At 36.7% G+C, this 19,161-nt stretch overlaps 1 protein-coding gene across 1 annotated transcript; it reads right to left on the reverse strand.

The window, feature by feature from the left end:
• Positions 1–312: 312 nt before the first annotated feature.
• LOC114314873 (sugar transport protein 13-like) lies at positions 313–7,192 on the reverse strand. The gene is made up of 5 exons (XM_082894315.1): positions 7,060–7,192; positions 4,658–4,980; positions 3,914–4,038; positions 1,718–2,006; positions 313–1,254 (listed from the first exon to the last, which is right to left on the reverse strand). Exons 1-5 carry the CDS (start codon positions 7,190–7,192, stop codon positions 535–537), a joined length of 1,590 nt encoding a protein of 529 aa, XP_082750441.1. The 3' UTR covers positions 313–534.
• Positions 7,193–19,161: the final 11,969 nt, after the last annotated feature.

The raw sequence follows: 19,161 nt of genomic DNA on the forward strand, positions 1-19,161 counted from the left end.
TATGAAAGTATGTTGTTTCTCATATTTATTCCGCATATGAATTATTTTTATTGTATTATTTTGGGGGCGTTACAACTTGGTATCAGAGCGTATCGGGTTTGAATACTTTGGGTACGTGGAAAGTGGTCAGTACCACAATGGGTTTGTCTCGCTTGTTAGAGACTTATGTATGATGTTATGTGCTTATATGATAGCATGCTTATTGCTGCAAACATCTAAAATTCTTCGAAAGTTACTCATCAAAATAATTTATATTTTTGAAAATGTTACTACCACATATTGTCAACAAAAAAAAGAAAAAAAGTATGAAAATTCTGTAAAATCTCATATTTTCTATTTAAATTTTCTGTCATTTGCATTCCTAGCTCAAGACATATGGACCCACACATATATTTATTAAAAAAAAAAAACAGCTTAATGGTCTTGGAAACTAATTCGAAACTATATACAACAATATAACTGATAAAACATGTGTATCAATTTATTTATTTCAAGTATCCACAAAATGTTCCTGAATAGCTTCAATTTCAAGTTCTACAACTGTGACGCATGGTTAAATCCATTGCTATGACCATTTTTCTTTGCTGCACCATCAACTTTCCCAATCTCTACCACCACTTCATCATCATCATCCATGAACCTCTTCCACAACCAGTGCTGCTTCCACACCTTCTCCGTCATCTCCTCAATCGGCACGCTCTTCGTCTCCGGCAACAAAAAGAACACAAAGAAAGACATCACCAAAACCCAACCCGAAAAGAACAAGAAAATCCCAAACTTGAAGTGGCAGAGCATCGAAAGAAAAGCCTGCGCTATCACAAACGTGAACAGCAAGTTTACACATACCGTCACGCTCTGGCCTGCTGAGCGGGTCTCGAGCGGGAACGTCTCGCTCGGGATAAGCCAGCCCAACGGCCCCCACGACCATGCGAAGCCTGACACAAAAGTGCACACCATGATGACTACAAAGATTGCGTAGCCACTGTGGAGGTCGGTAGTGTGGTCCTTGACTTTCAAGCCTAGGATTACGGCTATGACTGATTGGGAGAGGAACATTTGAACTCCGGCTTCGAGGAGGAGGAAGCGGCGGCCGACTTTGTCGACTGAGTAGATTGATACGACGGTGGAGATGACGTTGACGGCCCCCGTGATGACCGCCGAGTAGAGGGAAGCGTCGTTTTTGAATCCAAGCGTGTCAAAGAGAACCGGGGCGTAGAACATGATGGCGTTGATGCCGGTTAATTGTTGGAAGATCTGTGGAAAGCATTGCATGAATTAGTATTGCAAATTTTAAATTGATTTGTTGCAATTGAGGTTTCCTTTTTATCTACCTATACCCTAGTTCGACGTTTTGGGACAAATTTAGAAAGGAAAAGCAAAAAAAAAAAAGTGTGTGTGAAATTATGTGAAATATAGGTATATTTTATTTACATTTTACCTATATTTTCTATTTCTCTTTCTAAATCCTTCTTCAAATTTTCCAACTAAACACAACGATAGTGTACACAAAGTCGGCTCATACGGTCAACTGTTTGAAACAGTTTCTAATCTTATTTAATTGTTTCAATTCATAACTGCTTATCTATTTGTTTTACTCGAGCACAAGTAACGTGTGCCAACACTACTAATGTTATGTTAAACAAATGGATTGACACACTCTCAACTGCATAGTTTTTGAACTAGGAAACTAGTATAGAGAATTGTTAGAAGAACAAACCTGCAAGGCCACAGCGATGATGAGTTGGGACCGATTCCTCCTCTTGAGGAGGTTTCTGAAGGGGTGCTTGACTTGTTTGGCAACACGGCTGGCCTCGACAAGCTCCAAGTACTCAGGTTCAACATTGTCAATGCCGCGTATCCTTTTGAGCACCGCTTTACCTTCATCAAGATGGCCACGCTCGATGAGGCTGTTGGGGGTGTCAACCACCAAGAGGGCTCCCACGGTTAGGAGGATAGCAGGAATTCCGGCCAAACCCAGTGAAACCCTCCAACCCCATCCTTTGATCCTGTGGTTGCAAGGGAAACAAAAATTATAGTTTAGAAATACAGCAATGGAATGGACCAGAAAAAAACATTGTGCAATTGAGATTCATCTCAGAAGGCAATTTATTTTTCTTATTACTGAACATACAAATAGTAAGTCATATTAAAAAAAAAAATACATGTAAAATCTGTGTTTTGTTCCTTGAGACAAAAAAATAAAAAAATAAAATAAATAAAATAAAATAATATAAAATCAATCTAATAAAAATGCATTTATGTATAACAATTTTTTTTATAAAAATATTATGTCTTTTTTTTTTATAACAATCTTTTTTTTTATTTATTATGCCTTTTTTTTATATATATAAAAATCTAATAAAAAAATTGTTATACATAAATGAATTTTTATTAGATTTTTTTTTTCTCTCTCCTTTTTAAATTGAAGTTTCTCATTTACTATGTAAGCCTTCATCTTATCTTGGGAAGGTTAATCTACATAAAAAGGTTTTTCTACTTGGTATTCCTTGCCACCTAATCCTTGGCTATCCAAATAAAACACTTGTAGGGTAGTGGTAGAAGCCTAAAACATATGTAAGTCTGGGTTTACCTACCACTAACCTATTGTGGGTGTTTGGGAAGTGGATTTTTATGTAAGTTTTTTTAGTTGTAGGATATTATTGGAGAAAAAAATTTTGGTGTTTGGAAAGATAGTTGGGTTTTTTTGTGGTTGGATGTGATATTTGTGAAATGATTATGGAGTTAGATGTGATATTTTGTTTGAATATGTTTAAGTCTTGCTTGTTTATTTGGTACAAGTCATGTTTTGTATATATATGTATATATATATTTTAATCAGATGCAAAATTTACTAAAATAAATTTAAAAAAATAAAAATGATTACTAAGAAGTAAATAAAAAATTAATTAATATTTTTTAATTACCAAATTTTAACTTTAAAAACAATTACACTAAAAATATCCATATATATGAAATCTTTGTTAAGTTAGATATTTCAAAAGGTGGACCAGCCTGCCATGACTTTGAGGCACTGAAGAGGGACCCTTGTGTCACAGCCCAACCCTATTATTGGAGAATATGGCAGTTAAGTTAGGCATGAAAAGTCAACACAAACCTAAGGATTTTGGACTCAAAAATTGTTTGTTTAATTCCTATCAACATTTGCAAACATCATCTCATAAACCAGCTGTGACACTGTATATGGACGCACATGTACAGTTAATGCCCAATCAATTTGAAGATCATACTCTATAAATACTTCTATTTTAAGGTATAAAAACAAAACAACCAAAATTACAGGGAAACAGAGATTAATCTGAATAATCTCTCCATTCTGTTTAATTAGTGCAACTTATCAATTTGCCAAGGGAATTTTTTGGAGACAAATTATACAAATGGTTCGTGTAATTTATCTCATGTGTTCATTTGATTTATATAATTTCAATTGTATCAATTTTGCCTTTAATTTTTTCATGTTGTGTCAATCTAATGCGATTGAGAGCATTCACTAACAAATTAGATTAGACACAAAAAAAGAAAAAAGGAAAAGCAAATAGTTCATTTAAAAGGGGATAAACCATTTCAAATTGTATGGTTTACTTCTCAATCACTTTGAGAAGAGTAAATGAATAATTTTACTCATTGATTTTAGTTTAATTTAAAATGTGCACTATCAATTAAACTAAACTGATACAATGTGTTAAATTTAAGGACAAAATAGATGCAATAAGAATTATAATGATTAAATTGACACAACTCCATTTATTTATTTTGATTTTGTGTTAGAATATGTAAAGCATTTTTGCATACAACTTATGATATAAAAATAATTTAAATAAATTGATGCCAAATTGAAAAAATTGATTATGATTTTTACTTGGGGGGGACCATTATTATAAAATGAATGACTTACTTGGCAGTGCCGTAGTTAACAAGGTTGGCAAAGAGAATGCCAATGGTTACGTTAAGTTGGAATAAAATGTTAAGTCCTCCACGTATTCTTGTCGGTGCTATCTCTGATAGGAAAAGTGGTACTGCCTGTAAATAAATTCATTCAAAAATTTATTAAAAAAAAAATACACTCATCAAATCTGAAATTTGACAAAAATGAAGGAACCAGCAAATCATCATCTACTATCAAAGCCCATAAAATCAGCAAAATGTACAAATAAAATCTCTTTGTGCATATTTAAATAGGAATCTCAAAAGAAAAGAGAAAAAATGAGTAAAATGTATTCAAACACAATTTAATTTTTATTCAAATTTATGATTCAAACTTAACGTAAATTACTTACAACTGTCATTAAGATGACCCTAAAAGGAAATGACAAATTTTTTGTACATGATTGAGGCCATAATTGCACAAAAATGGAAAGTGGGATCAAAAAAATCAAAGTTAAATTAGGTATGAAGTATCAATTAAGGGAAGTTCTAAACAATATTAAAAAAATATTTCTTTATGCCCATCACATGCATTGATACCCCTTATAAGATAACTCTTGAAATGTTGGTGAGAGAGAACCTTCATGGTATATTTAACACCCCTCATTTCACCAACTAAACATTAGTCCACGACGTGACATTACAAAAATGCCCTCAACAAATATACAATAACCAACAAAAAAATTGAAAATAGTAGTCAAATTAGCTAACAAACCTGATTAGCAAAACCAACTCCACAGCCAAGCAAGATCCTTCCAACTATGAGCATTGCAAGATTCTGAGCTGAGGCATTCAGTGCCACACCAATTAGAAAGAAAATACCGGCGATCAACATGGTGAGCCTTCGTCCCAGCCTCCTCGTCGTGTAGGATGCGAAGAAAGTCGATGTCAAACCGGCTAAGTATAGTGATGATGTGAACAATTGTAGCCCTTGATTATCGTATTTGCAGTAATTGCTATCAAGATTTCCCTCTGTTTTCCTTCGATATACCACCGGGAAGAATTTCTTCAAGAAGTCATTCATGGAAGTTACACCTCCTGTATTGTATAATGGAATTACAAATTAGATATCATCCATATTTAATTTGAACTTTTCACCGGGCCTCGTTTGAGAATAGGCTTTTTCAGTAACTTTTTGACTTTCTAATTAAAATGTGATGTAAAAAATTATGTTTGGGATGACTTCTTGGCTTTTTACGAAAAGATGTACAAAAAGTAAAAAAAAAAAAATGGAATCTTTAACTTTTTTGTATGAGTTGTTGGCTTTTTGATTTTTTTTTAGTGACTTTTTTGACTTTTTGACTAAAAAAATCACTTGCCAAACGAGGCCTAAACGAGTTTATTGTTTTTCATTTATCATAGGAGGGGAGAGATAAAAAAAATAATTAGAGATAAGACTTTAGCTTTGAATATGTATCTTGTGACAAATATATATTTTTAATTAAAAACAATGAATCATAACATTGGCGATAGAGGTGTATCAGGCTTATTATTTTCCATTCCAAACATCATTTTTTTCATAAATATCTTTAAAATTCCCACAGAAAAATAAAATAAAATAAAATAAATAAAACATCATTATTATTAGGCCTGGTTTGAAAATTGAATTTTTCAATAATTTTTAAAAAATTAGTAATTTTTAAAAATTTAAATTTTTTTTATGATATGACAACAAATTAATGGGTTTGAAAATCACCTATTTTTAATTGTTTTGAAAAACGTGAATTATTTAGATGTTTTGATTTTTTTTTAATAATTTTTTTTTTTTACTCTTTACTGACTTTTGAGCTTTCTTATTTTTTTATTTTTACTTTTTATGTATTTTAATCCAAAAAAATTAAGTTGCCAAACGAACCTTAGAATAATTGAATTCTCAAAATTACCCTTATGCCACGGGAACTAGGGTGATGATATTTCGGTTCGTTAATTTCCTGTTTGGTTGGAACCCCACTTGATGGGAGGGAGCGAAGGAAAGAAGCATCTCTCCGTGGTCCTCACGTGCCTTTTTGGTATTTTTAATTTTAATTTTAAGGACTTATTTAGAAATAAGATATTTTAATTATTTTTTTATATAGAAAAATATGTAAAAAAGTAAAGAGCATAATATGATAATTTATAATAATTTTTTAACTTTTAATTAAAATATATAATTGTCAAACGAAATCCTAAAATATCGATAATAAAATATTTGCTCTTTTTTTTTTTTCACCTACCAAAAACACTACTGTTTCTTAATAAAACTAATAAATTGCTGCCAAAATTAAAAACTTTTGCCATATTTTCAGATCATCGTTAACTTATGTAACTCCACAAATTAATATAATTAATAGCAAATATTAAATACAACTTCACAAGGCAGAGATGTAGATTATATAATTTGAAAAACATTATCCAAAATTAAATTTGACTATATTAGAATTAGAATAGGACCATAAGATTATATGAATCAAAATTGAATGATTTAGAGAAAGAAGGTACATAAGACTCTAACACTATATTTAAATACAGTATTATCAATACATACATATAGATATATATATATATATATAATAAAGAAATGTATAGATTTAGAAATCTCATTCATCTCACTTATTTGATTCATGATTTATTGATTTAGGTAGAAATTTGAAAACAGAACGAGAAAATGATGGTGAAATGTGACATCACACATTTTTTTCCTTTTTCTTATCCTTTCTGAATCCATGTCCAAATCCATACAACCTTATTGATGAATAGAGAAGAAATTCTACCAAGAGAGATGAGAAATATATATATTATATAGAAGAAGAAAAACATATAGATCTAGTAGTTTATTTGTGTACAACAACAAACGGTGTATAGAGATACATAAATACATAGAAAAACATGTAGGTGGTGACGATGAAAAAATAATAGTAATAAAAACAAAATACCTAGATATAGATTTAGGAGTTGTTTGGCATGAAGGATGTAAGTGTATAAGTGTATAAGTGTATTTATTTAGGTTAAATCACATTTTTAATTTTTTCACACATTTATTTTATAAAAAATTAAAAAATATATTTATTTAAATTATTCTAAATAATCTAGCAGTAGTAGTAATAAAAGTGGTATGAAATGTAAGTAGTAGGTACGAACCTGAAACGCCGACGTCGTAGCCGAACATGAGACCTCCGGTGGCGGCCATAATGCAAGAGATGATGACAATGGGTGTGATCTTCGCCTCGAACTGTGTTCCTCCGCCTCCGGCTGACAATCCTCCCCCTGTCATAACTTTGTAGAGACAGAGAGAGATGAAAAGAGTTGATCTGTGTAGAGGGATATATATATATATATATAGAGAGAGAGAGAGAGAGTTGGGGGTTAGAAAATGGATGAGGTGGGAGTGTTGTGGGGATGAGCTGGCTAGTCAACCAATGTTTGTAAATGAAAAATGCTTGGGAGCACTAAAAAAGGAGCACTAGTGATGTGGCAGTGGGCCCTGCCCACTTTCAATGCCTTGTTTTTTTTTTTAATTTTTTGCTATTCTCAATACATTAATGCTATTAGTGATGTATTTTTTAGTGGTTTAAATCATTGTTGTTTGTAAATTTAGTGGATTAAATTTACAAACTTTACATCATGGGCACATTTTAATTCATGTTTTCTTTTTTTTTAATTCATAATTTTAGAGAGCCACCATTCTCACTCCATTTTATTCCAAATATACTTCTTTTTTTGTTCTTTACCCTTTCATAGAAAATATACTCTATGAAAAAATCAAAATTATAATGATATTAATTAACAAAGAATGAAATGTATTTGAAACAAAGTGGAATAGGAATAACAGGTCCCTAATTTTATTTCATATTTTAACATTGGCATGACAAAGAAGGAAAGTTTTAAAAATTATCATTTTGAGTAGATCTGATTCTAATAAAGACTTTTGTTGTTCAATTTTTTTCTAAAGCAAATAGAAAAATATTTTGAGTTGAAATACGAAAACCATAAACGGTCACTTTTTTCTTTTTCTTTTTTTCGTAAGAAATTTTGTTTATATAATATTACTCTTAATAAAATTTAAAATTAAAAACTTCAAATTTCGAGGTAATAAAGATAAGGGTTTAATTAATAAGCCATTCAAATCTTGTTTATTGAAAAGTACTCTAATTTTGAGAATAAAGATAAGTTTTACAAAATGGATAAGTGTCATTTTTTGATTTTTAACTTATTTTGTAGCATATTATCTCTCTATGTTTTGAGCAAGGATTTTTTCCTTAGATCCTCCTTAGCTCCCTATTTGGTGGGTTATTAGGCTCTTTTTTTGGCTCAATTTCGATAATTTGAATCGTTCACATTTTAAGATTTGTCATGTATATCATACCTGTAAAAAAATTAAGTCGGTCAGATATCGAAAATCACGTGAAATAAAAGTTTATTAAACAATAAAACTGTTTATTAAATTTTTTTTTAATAAACGATTTTTAATTCTTCCGATATCCGATTAACTTGATTTTTACAAGTACAATATACATGACAAATCTAAAAATGCGAATAGTTTAGATCATCAAAATTAGGTCCAAAAGTAAATTCAATGATCCACCAAGTAGGAAACCAAAGAGAAGATCATTGCTCTTACCTTTTTACACATTTTTTAAAAAAAAAAATAAAAAATCAATTTTTAATTTACTTTCTAAAACAACCCAGAGTGATATTTATGGTGCTCTTATTTACATGGCCTAGATGGATTTAAATTATATAGTAAAATGTTGAATATAATGACACCATTACATCACGTGAGAATTAGGCTAGATATTTGCGGTTACACTTTTCTTTCTCTTGGGCCCATGTGACATGGACCTAACATCAGGTGGGGGATACTTTCATTTTTCCCATATTAGTGAATTTGTATTATCGAATTCAAATAAAAGAAAAAAGTTGGCTGCCTCTTCCTCATCTCCCATTGGTATGATTTTGTTTTCAAAATCATGTTCCTTAAAAACTGGAAAATGGTTCCACAACTTTCTCTTTAGTCCAACCCATCATAATTCACTACTTTATGCTCTAATTGGATTACAAATCTCTGCATTTATTGATGGAAAAAGAAATAGGAAATAGAAAAGTGTAAAAGGTAGAAGCCCATTTTATAACAACCCTTACTTCATCTTAATCATGCTCTCATACATTTATATGATTTTATCTTGTTAAACTTGCATTTCAAATCTTGTTTTTGTTTTCACTAAGTGTTACTGCATGCTTTGTTCCTTACTTGGTGTGAGTTTAGCCGAGGTCATCCTAAGCTTGGGTCGCACCTTTAAATCTTTTATACCTAGGACTATCTTGGAATCTTTGGTTAACTTCCACTCGCACCTTGGCATATTGGCCAAGATGCGTTTTATCTGGGCCGAGATGTTACCCTTGCACCTAGTGATCTTGTTCCCGGATTGGTATGACCTAGACCGAGGTGTAGCACAGCTAAGTCAAGTGTTGTCCTTCCTAGCCGAGATCATTGAGACCTTCCTTGCCGAAGCCTTGTCCTTAGCCGAGGTCATTACTTGTCGGAGTGCCTATGCCATCTTGCATGTTGAGCACACTTTGTCATAGTCTTGCCTTTCCACTTAGTCACCTTTTTGAGAAGAGCCAACCAGCCGATGCCACGTGTCCCAGCAGAGGGTTAAGTCAGTGAGCTGTTGAGAAACACATCATTTTGTATCATATCCTTGTCTTTTAGAGAGAGAGGCTCTAGGAAGAAGAAGGAGGAGTTCTTAGGGAGAGAATAGATTTCCAAGCTTGATCTTCACACCTTGAGCCGTTAGATTCGTGTCTTGAGGTTAGAATCTTAATCTACTCTTGTTGTTCTTATTGTTCATCTAGCTGCATTGCATGATCGAGCACGATTTGTAAGCCATGCATTGATTTAAAGTTCAGTTTTAGAAAGAGAAAATGATATTCATGCATTCTTGAATAAACGCCTTGTTTGATCCAAAAGCTTGCATCAAGATTCATGCTTTCGTGTTTGTCTTCATAAGACCTTCAAGAATGGGTACCCAAGTCCATGTTTTCGAACTCATCTCATGAAATCCCAGATTTCGTAATAACAAGTTGTGACATTGAGCATTCATGTTTTTCATGTTCTTCGTGTTCATGTTCTTCATGTTCTTCAGCAGAGGGAAACCTAGATTTTCCCGACTTCATTTCCTTGACTGTGGCCATCGGGACCACACCTCGGCAAGGAGGTGTGGGACCTCAACCAAGACCTGGTTGGTGCCCATTATGTTTTCCCGAGATGAGAAACAGTGTTTTGTTTTGGTCCGACTTAGTTTCAAAGGAATGCCGAGATCATTTGCATTCATGTAAAGTTTGTTTGAGAGTGCACTCAATAGACCTTGCCATGTGTTTGTAGGACTTGGACTCTTACTTTGACCCCGATGTTTGAAGAACTAAGTGAGTGGTATTTTTAATAAAGTTATGTTATGACATTTGATAAAAGCTTTGCCTTGCTTGTTTTGAAAAAGTATTTATTAAGCATGAATGACTATCCCTACTTTGTGTATCAAGTATTAGTTTTGGTTTTGATAACATTATTGACAAGTCCGTACGTGCTAAGGGACCGTAAGCGTTTGTAGCACAAGTCCGTATGTGCTAAGGGACTATAAGCATTTGTAGCACAAGTCCGTACGTGCTAGGGGACTCTAAACTTTTGTAGCACATTTGATTATGTCATCCCTTGTATTATTGATGCTAGTAAGCATCCCTTGAGACTTGAAAGATTTGGTAGATGAACTTGATTTGCCCTTTGATTCCGTACAAGATATGATGTGTTTTGGTTTGATAAAGATCTCAGATATCATTCATGCAAACCCCTTTATTGATTATATCATTCACTGGGTATCCAAGCTCACCCTCTCTCTATATATATGTAGGTGATGAGCATGACCGCGGTGACACCTAGATGCGTTGGGCATGATGTTTTGGATTCGTACTTTTGATAGCATCTTGAAAACTATGCTTCTTGGCTTGTGATTCATTGTATTTTGCATATGTCGGCTTGAGAAGCCTTTTGATCAAGATGTATTATGTACTTATTCATTTGTATTCAAGATTGTAAGACCTCGATACAGTGTATGTCATTTCATTTGATTTATGCACAGCTCTTATGGACTAATTAGAATTAAATTATTACTTCCGTGCATGTAAGCCCCATATGTATGCTCTGTTTGTGTGTGAATCTTTGCAAGTTAGCCTTTGGTAATCTCGGATTACTGGCCATCATGGCACCATTCTACTAGGGACGGAATGGGGTCATGACAGATTGGTATCGGAGCACAAATTTCCTTATAGTACGTTTATTCACACACTTTGAGTCCTAAAGAGCATAGAATGTCCCTTAGAATGATGTTAGGATTGCATCATATTGCTTGCTACTTGACAAAGTGTGCATCATCTTGGCATAACTATTTGTTACCTGCATACATGTTTATTTGTTCATTTTGTTTTAAAGCCATATTTTGCATACTCCTAGCATTATGAGAAGGGGTAGACCTCCAGTTGGCCGAGATCATTCTGAAGACAGATTAGACAGACTAGAAAGGTTGGTTGAAGGTTTGGTCCGCGAGTTAAGACAGCCTAGGCCACAGGATGCTAGTACTACCTCTAACCAAGCGGAGCAGACGAACAGCCGACATACAGTCCCACCTCCACCTCCTCAAGTGCCGCAAGTGCCTCCACAGCAAGCTTTATATGGGACGGCACCATAGCCTTGATCAGAGAGTTCAAAAAGATGAAACCGCCGAGGTTCCAAGGGGGTATAGAGCCGATGAAGGCCGAAGCATAGGTTTTGGAAATGGAGAAGTTATTCAAGATTTTTCCCAGCACCGACGCCCAGACGGTGTCATTGGCAGCATTCACGTTGGATGACGTCGCACGAAGATGGTGGATAATGGTCCGAGAAGGCAACCCAGGTTTGACTTGGGCTAGATTTTTGGAGTTGTTCTACAACAAGCATTTTTCCCTTAGTGTCCGAGATCGCAAGACCACAGAGTTCCAGACTCTAACACAAGGCAACAAGACAGTAGCAGAGTACGACCGTGCTTTTACCGAGTTGGCAAGATATGTGCCTCACATGGTTGATGACGAATACCGAAAGGCTAGGAAGTTCAAAAGTGGGTTGCGTGGACCGATACAAGACCGAGTGAACATGCTCAACTTGCCGACTTACGCCAGAGTATTAGACAAGGCCATCCTAGCAGAAGCTAACCTGAACCGATACCAGAGTTCAAGAGAGAACCAGAAGAAGAGGCAGAATTACGACAATCGCCGAGAAGCATTTGATGCCAAGAAGAAGGCGAACATAGGTAGTTCGAGTTATTCAAGACAGGAAGGTGGCACTAGGCCAACATGTTTAAGTTGCAGGAAGCCACATTCTGGAGTTTGTCGTTGGGCGTCTGGAGCTTGTTTTGAATGTGGTGAAGTAGGTCATCGTGTGAAAGACTGTCCGAAAGCAAAGGCTGATGATGGTAAAAAGAATGAGAACACCTCGGGTCCGGCACAAAAAGGAAACGTCGGGAAAGGGCAGATGAGGTAGGGCAGAGTTTTTGCTCTAGTGCCAGGGGACACCCAGAACGCCGGGACAATAGTGTCAGGTATACTTCCCATTTGCTCTCAAGATGCATATACATTGATTGATTCGAGTTCTACTCATTCATTTGTATCTACTAAGTTTGCCGAGAAGTTGAGTAAGAAATTAGAACCTCTTGATTATGTGTTATCCGTGTCTACTCCGTCTAGAAGAACTATGACTGTTGTATCCATTTATAGAGCATGTGTTATTATGATTGAGAATGTTGAATTATTAGTTGATTTGATGCCGTTGGACATAACTCACTTTGATGTTATATTGGGGATGGATTGGTTAGTAGCGAATCATGCATCTATAAATTGTGTTTCCAAAAGTGTCGCGTTGAAACCCCCGAACCAAGCCAAGGTTACGTTCCAGGGTAAGGGAGTGGTGTCCCCACCTTACTTGATCTTATCCATGAAGGCCTATAAATTGGTTCAAAAAGGGTGTCGAGGTTATTTGTGTAGTACACTGAACAATCTGAGTAGGAACGTTGAATTGGCCGACATCCCAGTTGTTAAGGAATTCCCCGACGTCTTTCCAAGTGACTTGCCTGGTTGTTTAGTCGATAGAGAAATAGAGTTTACTGTTGACGTAATGTCAGAAACCCAGTCTATCTCCAAAACACCTTATAGAATGGCCCCAGCCGAGCTTAAGGAGTTGAAGCTGCAGTTACAAGAGTTGTAGAATAAGGGCTTTATTAGGCCGAACACTTCACCTTGGGGAGCACCAGTCCTATTTGTTAAGAAAAGGATGGTACACTTCGTCTTTGTATTGATTACCGAGAACTGAACAAGGTGACCATTAAGAACAAGTATCCATTGCCGAGGATTGATGACCTGCTTGATCAATTACAAGGAGCGCGAGTCTTTTCAAAAATTGATCTCAGGTCGGGGTACCATCAGTTGAAGTTTAAGGCGGAGGACGTTGAGAAAACTGCTTTTCGAACGAGATATGGCCACTACGAATTTTTGGTGATGCCTTTTGGAGTGACTAATGCTCCCGCAGCATTCATGGACTTAATGAATAGAGTCCTTAAACCTCACTTAGATGAATTTGTGGTTGTCTTCATCGACAATATATTGATCTATTCTAGGGGTGAAGTTGAACATGAGAAGCATCTGAGACTTGCCCTGCAGATTTTGAGGGATAGGAAGTTGTATGCCAAGCTTAGCAAGTGTGAGTTTTGGCTTTCCAGCATTTCATTTTTGGGGCATGTGATTAATGAAGAAGGTATTTCAGTTGATCCTAGCAAGGTTGAAGCCGTTGTAAATTGGCCGAGGCCGACTAATGTGTCCGAGGTTCGTAGTTTTCTGGGTTTGGCCGGCTATTACAGAAAGTTTGTGAAGGATTTTTCAAAGATCGCAATACCTTTGACACAATTAACTCAGAAAGGAGTGGCATATGAATGGACCGAGGATAGGGAATCAGCCTTCTAGGAACTAAAGACGAGGTTAGTCACAGCACCAGTTCTTGTACTGCCGACGGGTAATGAGGAATTCCAGATTTATAGTGATGCTTCTTATAAGGGATTGGGATGTGTGTTAATACAAGAGGGTAAAGTTATAGCATATGCATATCGTCAATTGAAACCTCATGAGAAGAACTATCCCACCCATGATCTAGAATTAGCAGCCGTAGTGTTTGCTTTGAAGATTTGGCATCATTACTTATATGGAGCTTCTTGCCAAGTCTTCACAGATCACAAGAGTTTGAAGTACTTATTCACTCAAAAGGAGTTAAACATGAGGCAGAGAAGATGGCTTGAATTATTGAAAGATTACGACATGCAAATTCAGTATCATCCAGGTAAAGCAAACTCAGTGGCCGACGCGTTGAGCAGGAAGTTAGTGGGGGATTCAGCTTATTTGTCAATGATTTCAGTGGAGCCGACTATCATTGAGGAAGTGAAGACCAGACAGATGGAAGACAGATTCCTCAAAAAGGTGATTGATGAGATTGTCACTAAGCCGAGGTTACGGTATACCATTGAGAATCAGGTACTCAAGTTTGAAGGAAGATTGTGCGTAGCCGACGTCCCAGAGTTGAAAAAGAAGATTTTACAGGAGGCCCATGGTTCTAAGTTTGTCGTTCATCCAGGAAATACCAAGATGTACCAAGATGTGAAACAAACCTTCTGGTGGCCAAGAATGAAAAGAGAAATAGCCGAGTTCGTATCTCAGTGCCTATATTGTCAACAAGTGAAAGCAGAACATCAGAGACCAGCGGGACTTCTTCAACCTTTGTCAATTCCTGAGTGGAAATGGGAACACATCTCCATGGATTTTGTAATCGGGTTGCCGAGGATGCAAAAGGGCATGGATTCGATTTGGATTATAGTTGATAGATTAACCAAGTCAGCACACTTTTTGCCTATTAAGACTACATTTAATGCTGATCGACTTGCTTCATTGTATATGAACGAGATTGTTAGACTTCACGGAGTGCCGATGTCCATTCTTTCAAACCGAGATCCGAAGTTCGTTTCTAGATTTTGGCAAAGCCTACAAGGAGCTTTGGGAACCGAATTGAGGTTTAGCACAGCTTTTCACCCCCAGACAGATGGGCAAACAGAGAGGACAATTTAGACGCTTGAAGATATGCTCAGACTATGTGTGTTGGACTTCAAGGGAAGTTGGAAAGTGCATCTGCCGTTGGTAGAATTTGCTTACAACAACAGTTATCAAGCTAGCACTGGCATGGCGCCGTATGAAGCTCTATATAGAAGGAAGTGTAGATCGTCGATATGTTGGACCGAAGTAGGAGACAAAGCTTTAATTGGTCCCGAACTGATTCAAGTGACAACTGAGAATATTAAACTTATCCGACAAAGAATTAGGACTGCTCAAAGTCGACAAAAGAGTTACGCCGACCAAAGGAGAAGAGAGTTAGAATTTGAAGTTGAGGATCATGTATTCCTAAAAATTTCGCCGACGAAGGGAGTTTCAAGGTTTGGAAAGAAAGGTAAGTTAGCACCTCGTTATATTGGACCGTTTGAAATCATTGAAAGAGTTAACCCAGTCGCTTACAGACTTGCCCTACCGCCAGAACTAAGTCAAGTCCACAATGTGTTTCACATTTCGATGTTGAGGAGGTATATTCGGGATCCATTGCATGTGATTGATCATTCTGGGATTAGGATTAATGAAGATTTAGGCTACGAGGAGAAGCCAATGAGAATTATTGATAAACAAGTGAAACAGTTAAGGAACAAGTCGATACCAATGGTGAAAATCGAATGGAAGGAGCATTACGGCAAGGATGCTACATGGGAGATGGAAGAAGAGATGAAAGTCCGATATCCGAAATTGTTTTCGAATCAAGGTAACTCAAGTTTGGGGACCAAACTTCTTTAAGGGGGGTAGGATTTGACAACCCTCACTTCATCTTAGTCATGCTCTCATGCATTTATATGATTTTGTCTTGTTAAGCTTGCATTTCAAATCTTGTCTTTGTTTTCACTAAGTGTTACTGCATGCTTTGTTCCTTGCTTGATGTGAGTTTAACCAAGGTCATCCTAAGTCTGGGTCCTACCTTTGAATCTTTTATACCTAGGACTATCTTGGAATCTTTTGGTTAACCTCCACTTGCACCTTGGCATATTGGCCGAGATGCGTTTTATCTAGGCTGAGATGTTACCCTTGCACCTAGTGATCTTGTTCCTGGATTGGTATGACCTAGACCGAGGTGTGGCACATATAGGCTGAGGTGTGGCACAGCTAAGTCAAGTGTTGTCCTTCCTAGCCGAGATCATTGAGACCTTCCTTGCCGAAGCCTTGTCCTTAGCCGAGGTCATTACCAACCGGAGTGCCTATGCCATCTTGCTTGTTGAGCACACTTTGTCATAGTCTTGTCTTTCCACTCAGTCACCCTTTTGAGAAGAACCAACCAGCCGATGCGACGTGTCCCAGAAGAGGGTTAAGTCAGTGAGCTGTTGAGAAACACATCATTTTGTATCATATCCTTGTCTTTTAGAGAGAGAGGCTCTAGGAAGAAGAAATAGGAGTTCTTAGGGAGAGAATAGATTTTCAAGCTTGATCTTCACACCTTGAGCCGTTAGATTCGTGTCTTAAGGTTAGAATCTTGATCTACTCTTGTTGTTCTTATTGTTCATCTAGTTGCATTGCATGATGAAGCACGATTTGTAAGCCATGCATTGATTTAAAGTTTGGTCTTAGAAAGAGAAAGTGATATTCATGTGTTCTTGAATAAAAGACTTGTTTGATCCGAGAACTTGCATCAAGATTCATGTTTTCTTGTTTGTCTTCATAAGACCTTCAAGTATGGGTACCCAGGTCCATGCTTTGGAACTCATCTCATGAAATCCCAGATTTCGTAATAACAAGTTGTGACAGTGAGCATTCATGTTTTTCATGTTCTTCATGTTCATGTTCTTCATGTTCTTCAGCAGAGGGAAACCCAGATTTTCCCAACTTCATTTCCTTGAATGTGGCCATCGGGACCACACCTCGGCAAGGAGGTGTGGGACCTCGACAAAGACCTGGTTGGTGCCCATTATGTTTTCCCGAGATGAGAAACAGTGTTTTGTTTTGGTCCGACTTAGTTTTGAAGGAATGTCGAGATCATTTGCATTCATGTAAAGTTTGTTTGAGAGTGCACTCAATAGACCTTGCCATGTGTTTGTAGGACTTGGACTCTTGCTTTGACCTCGACGTTTGAAGAACTAAGTGAGTGGTATTTTTAATAAAATTATGTTATTTTTAATTGCATGTTGTGAAACTGCCAGGTACAAAAATAGTTCTTCTCCAAATATTGGGGTCACTAGCAATGGTGAAGAAGACATGTATTCTTTCTAACTTTCTAGGGCACGGTCGTATTCTTCATCCCACTCAAACTTGGCCTTTAATGCTTGAAAAAATGGTCGACATCTGTCTGACGACCAACTTATGAACCGATTTAACGCGGCTGCCATACCGGTGAGATGCTGTACTTCATTTACTGAGTTGGGCCTCTCTAGATCCTGAATTGCTTTGATCTGAGAAGGGTCTGCCTCTATACCTCGATTGGTCACCAAGAAGCCTAGGAATTTGTCCGATCCTACGCCGAACGTACACTTAGATGCATTAAGGCGCAACTTGTGCTTCTTTAGGATCTGAAACATCTCATCTTGGTCCCTGAGATGGTCATTCTCATCATTTCTTTTGACTACCATATCATCGATGTAAGCCCCCATTGTTCTGCCTAACAATGGTTCGAACATCTTAGTGACCATCCGCTGGAATGTTGCCCCTGCGTTTTTTAGGCCAAAGGGCATGATCTTGTAGCAATACAGTCCTCTTGGCGTTGTAAAGGATGTCACCTCCCAGTCTGGTTCATACATAGCGATCTGATGGTAACCTGTGTACGCATCAAGAAAGCTAAGTCGATTGTGTCTTGCCGTTAGGTCTACCAATTGGTCTATCCGTGGTAGGGGAAAGCTGTCTTTTGGGCACGCCTTGTTGACTGTTTTGTAGTCCACGCAGACACGCCATTTTCTATTCTTCTTTGGCACCACTACTGTATTGGATATCCACTTGGGATAGTGCACTTCTCTGATAGCTCCTGCCTCTAGAAGGGCCCCGTTTGGTGTAGCTGTTAAAACAGCTTATAGATTATAACTTAACAGATTATAGATTATGACTTTAATCAGAAGTTGTTAATCTGTTTGGTGTAGCTGTTGGATTATAGATTTAAGTTGCTGAGTAGTGTTTGTTAAATAAGCTGTGAAATAGCTTTTTTAATTAATTTTTATTTTTTGTTTGTCTACATTTCTCATAAAAAATAATAATAATAATCTATAGTCCATTTGGGTCTTTTTCTATTTTAAAAAAAATAAAAAATAAAAAAATCTAAGAGTATAATCATAAATTAACATGTCCACAGCAGAAGCTAATAATCAGAAGCAAGGGGTGAGCAGCTTCTCAGAATCAGCTTTTTTGAGTTAAAATAAGCTGTTAGAATCAGAAGCTGTTTGAAATAAGTTTAACCAAACAGTTCAAAATAACTTTTTCAAAGCTAAAAGCCATAAGTTAGCTCTGAAAAGCTGAAACAAACACCCCCAAGGTTTCCCACTTCTTCCGCCACTATCTCGGCGTGGTGGAGTGCTGATCTACGAGTGCACTATATGATTGGTCTTGCAGTTGGGTGGACATTCAATTGGTGACAGATGAAGTTTGGGTCGATGCCAAGCATGTCATACGGCGTCCAGGTAAACACTTCGATGTTAGATGTAAAGAATTCCATGACCTCTATTCTCTCGGTGCTGGACATAGATAAGCCAAGCAAAAAGAACTTTTCTGGATCCTTTTCATCTATTCTTACCTGTACCAAGTCTTCCACTGCCTTCTATTCAGCGGCTTTGCCAACATCCGCAAACAATTCATTGCTCTCAGGTTCTTCCACCATCTGAACAAACCCTTTGGTAGCTCGGCTGCCATTTACTGTGACGAAGCACTATTTGGACATAATTTGATCTCCAAAGACCTCTTCAATTACCCCGTCTTCGTTGGGGAACCGCATTACTTGATGGTAGGTTGACACTACCGATCGCATGGCATGCAGCCATGTCCTTCCCAAGATTATATTGTAAGTGAAAGGGACTTTCAATACCCAGAATTCCACTTGTTTCGTCATGCTTCCTGCTC

This window comes from Camellia sinensis, chromosome 11 (assembly GCF_055761805.1).
Source record: "Camellia sinensis isolate YWXY chromosome 11, ASM5576180v1, whole genome shotgun sequence".
Classification (NCBI taxonomy): domain Eukaryota; kingdom Viridiplantae; phylum Streptophyta; class Magnoliopsida; order Ericales; family Theaceae; genus Camellia; species Camellia sinensis.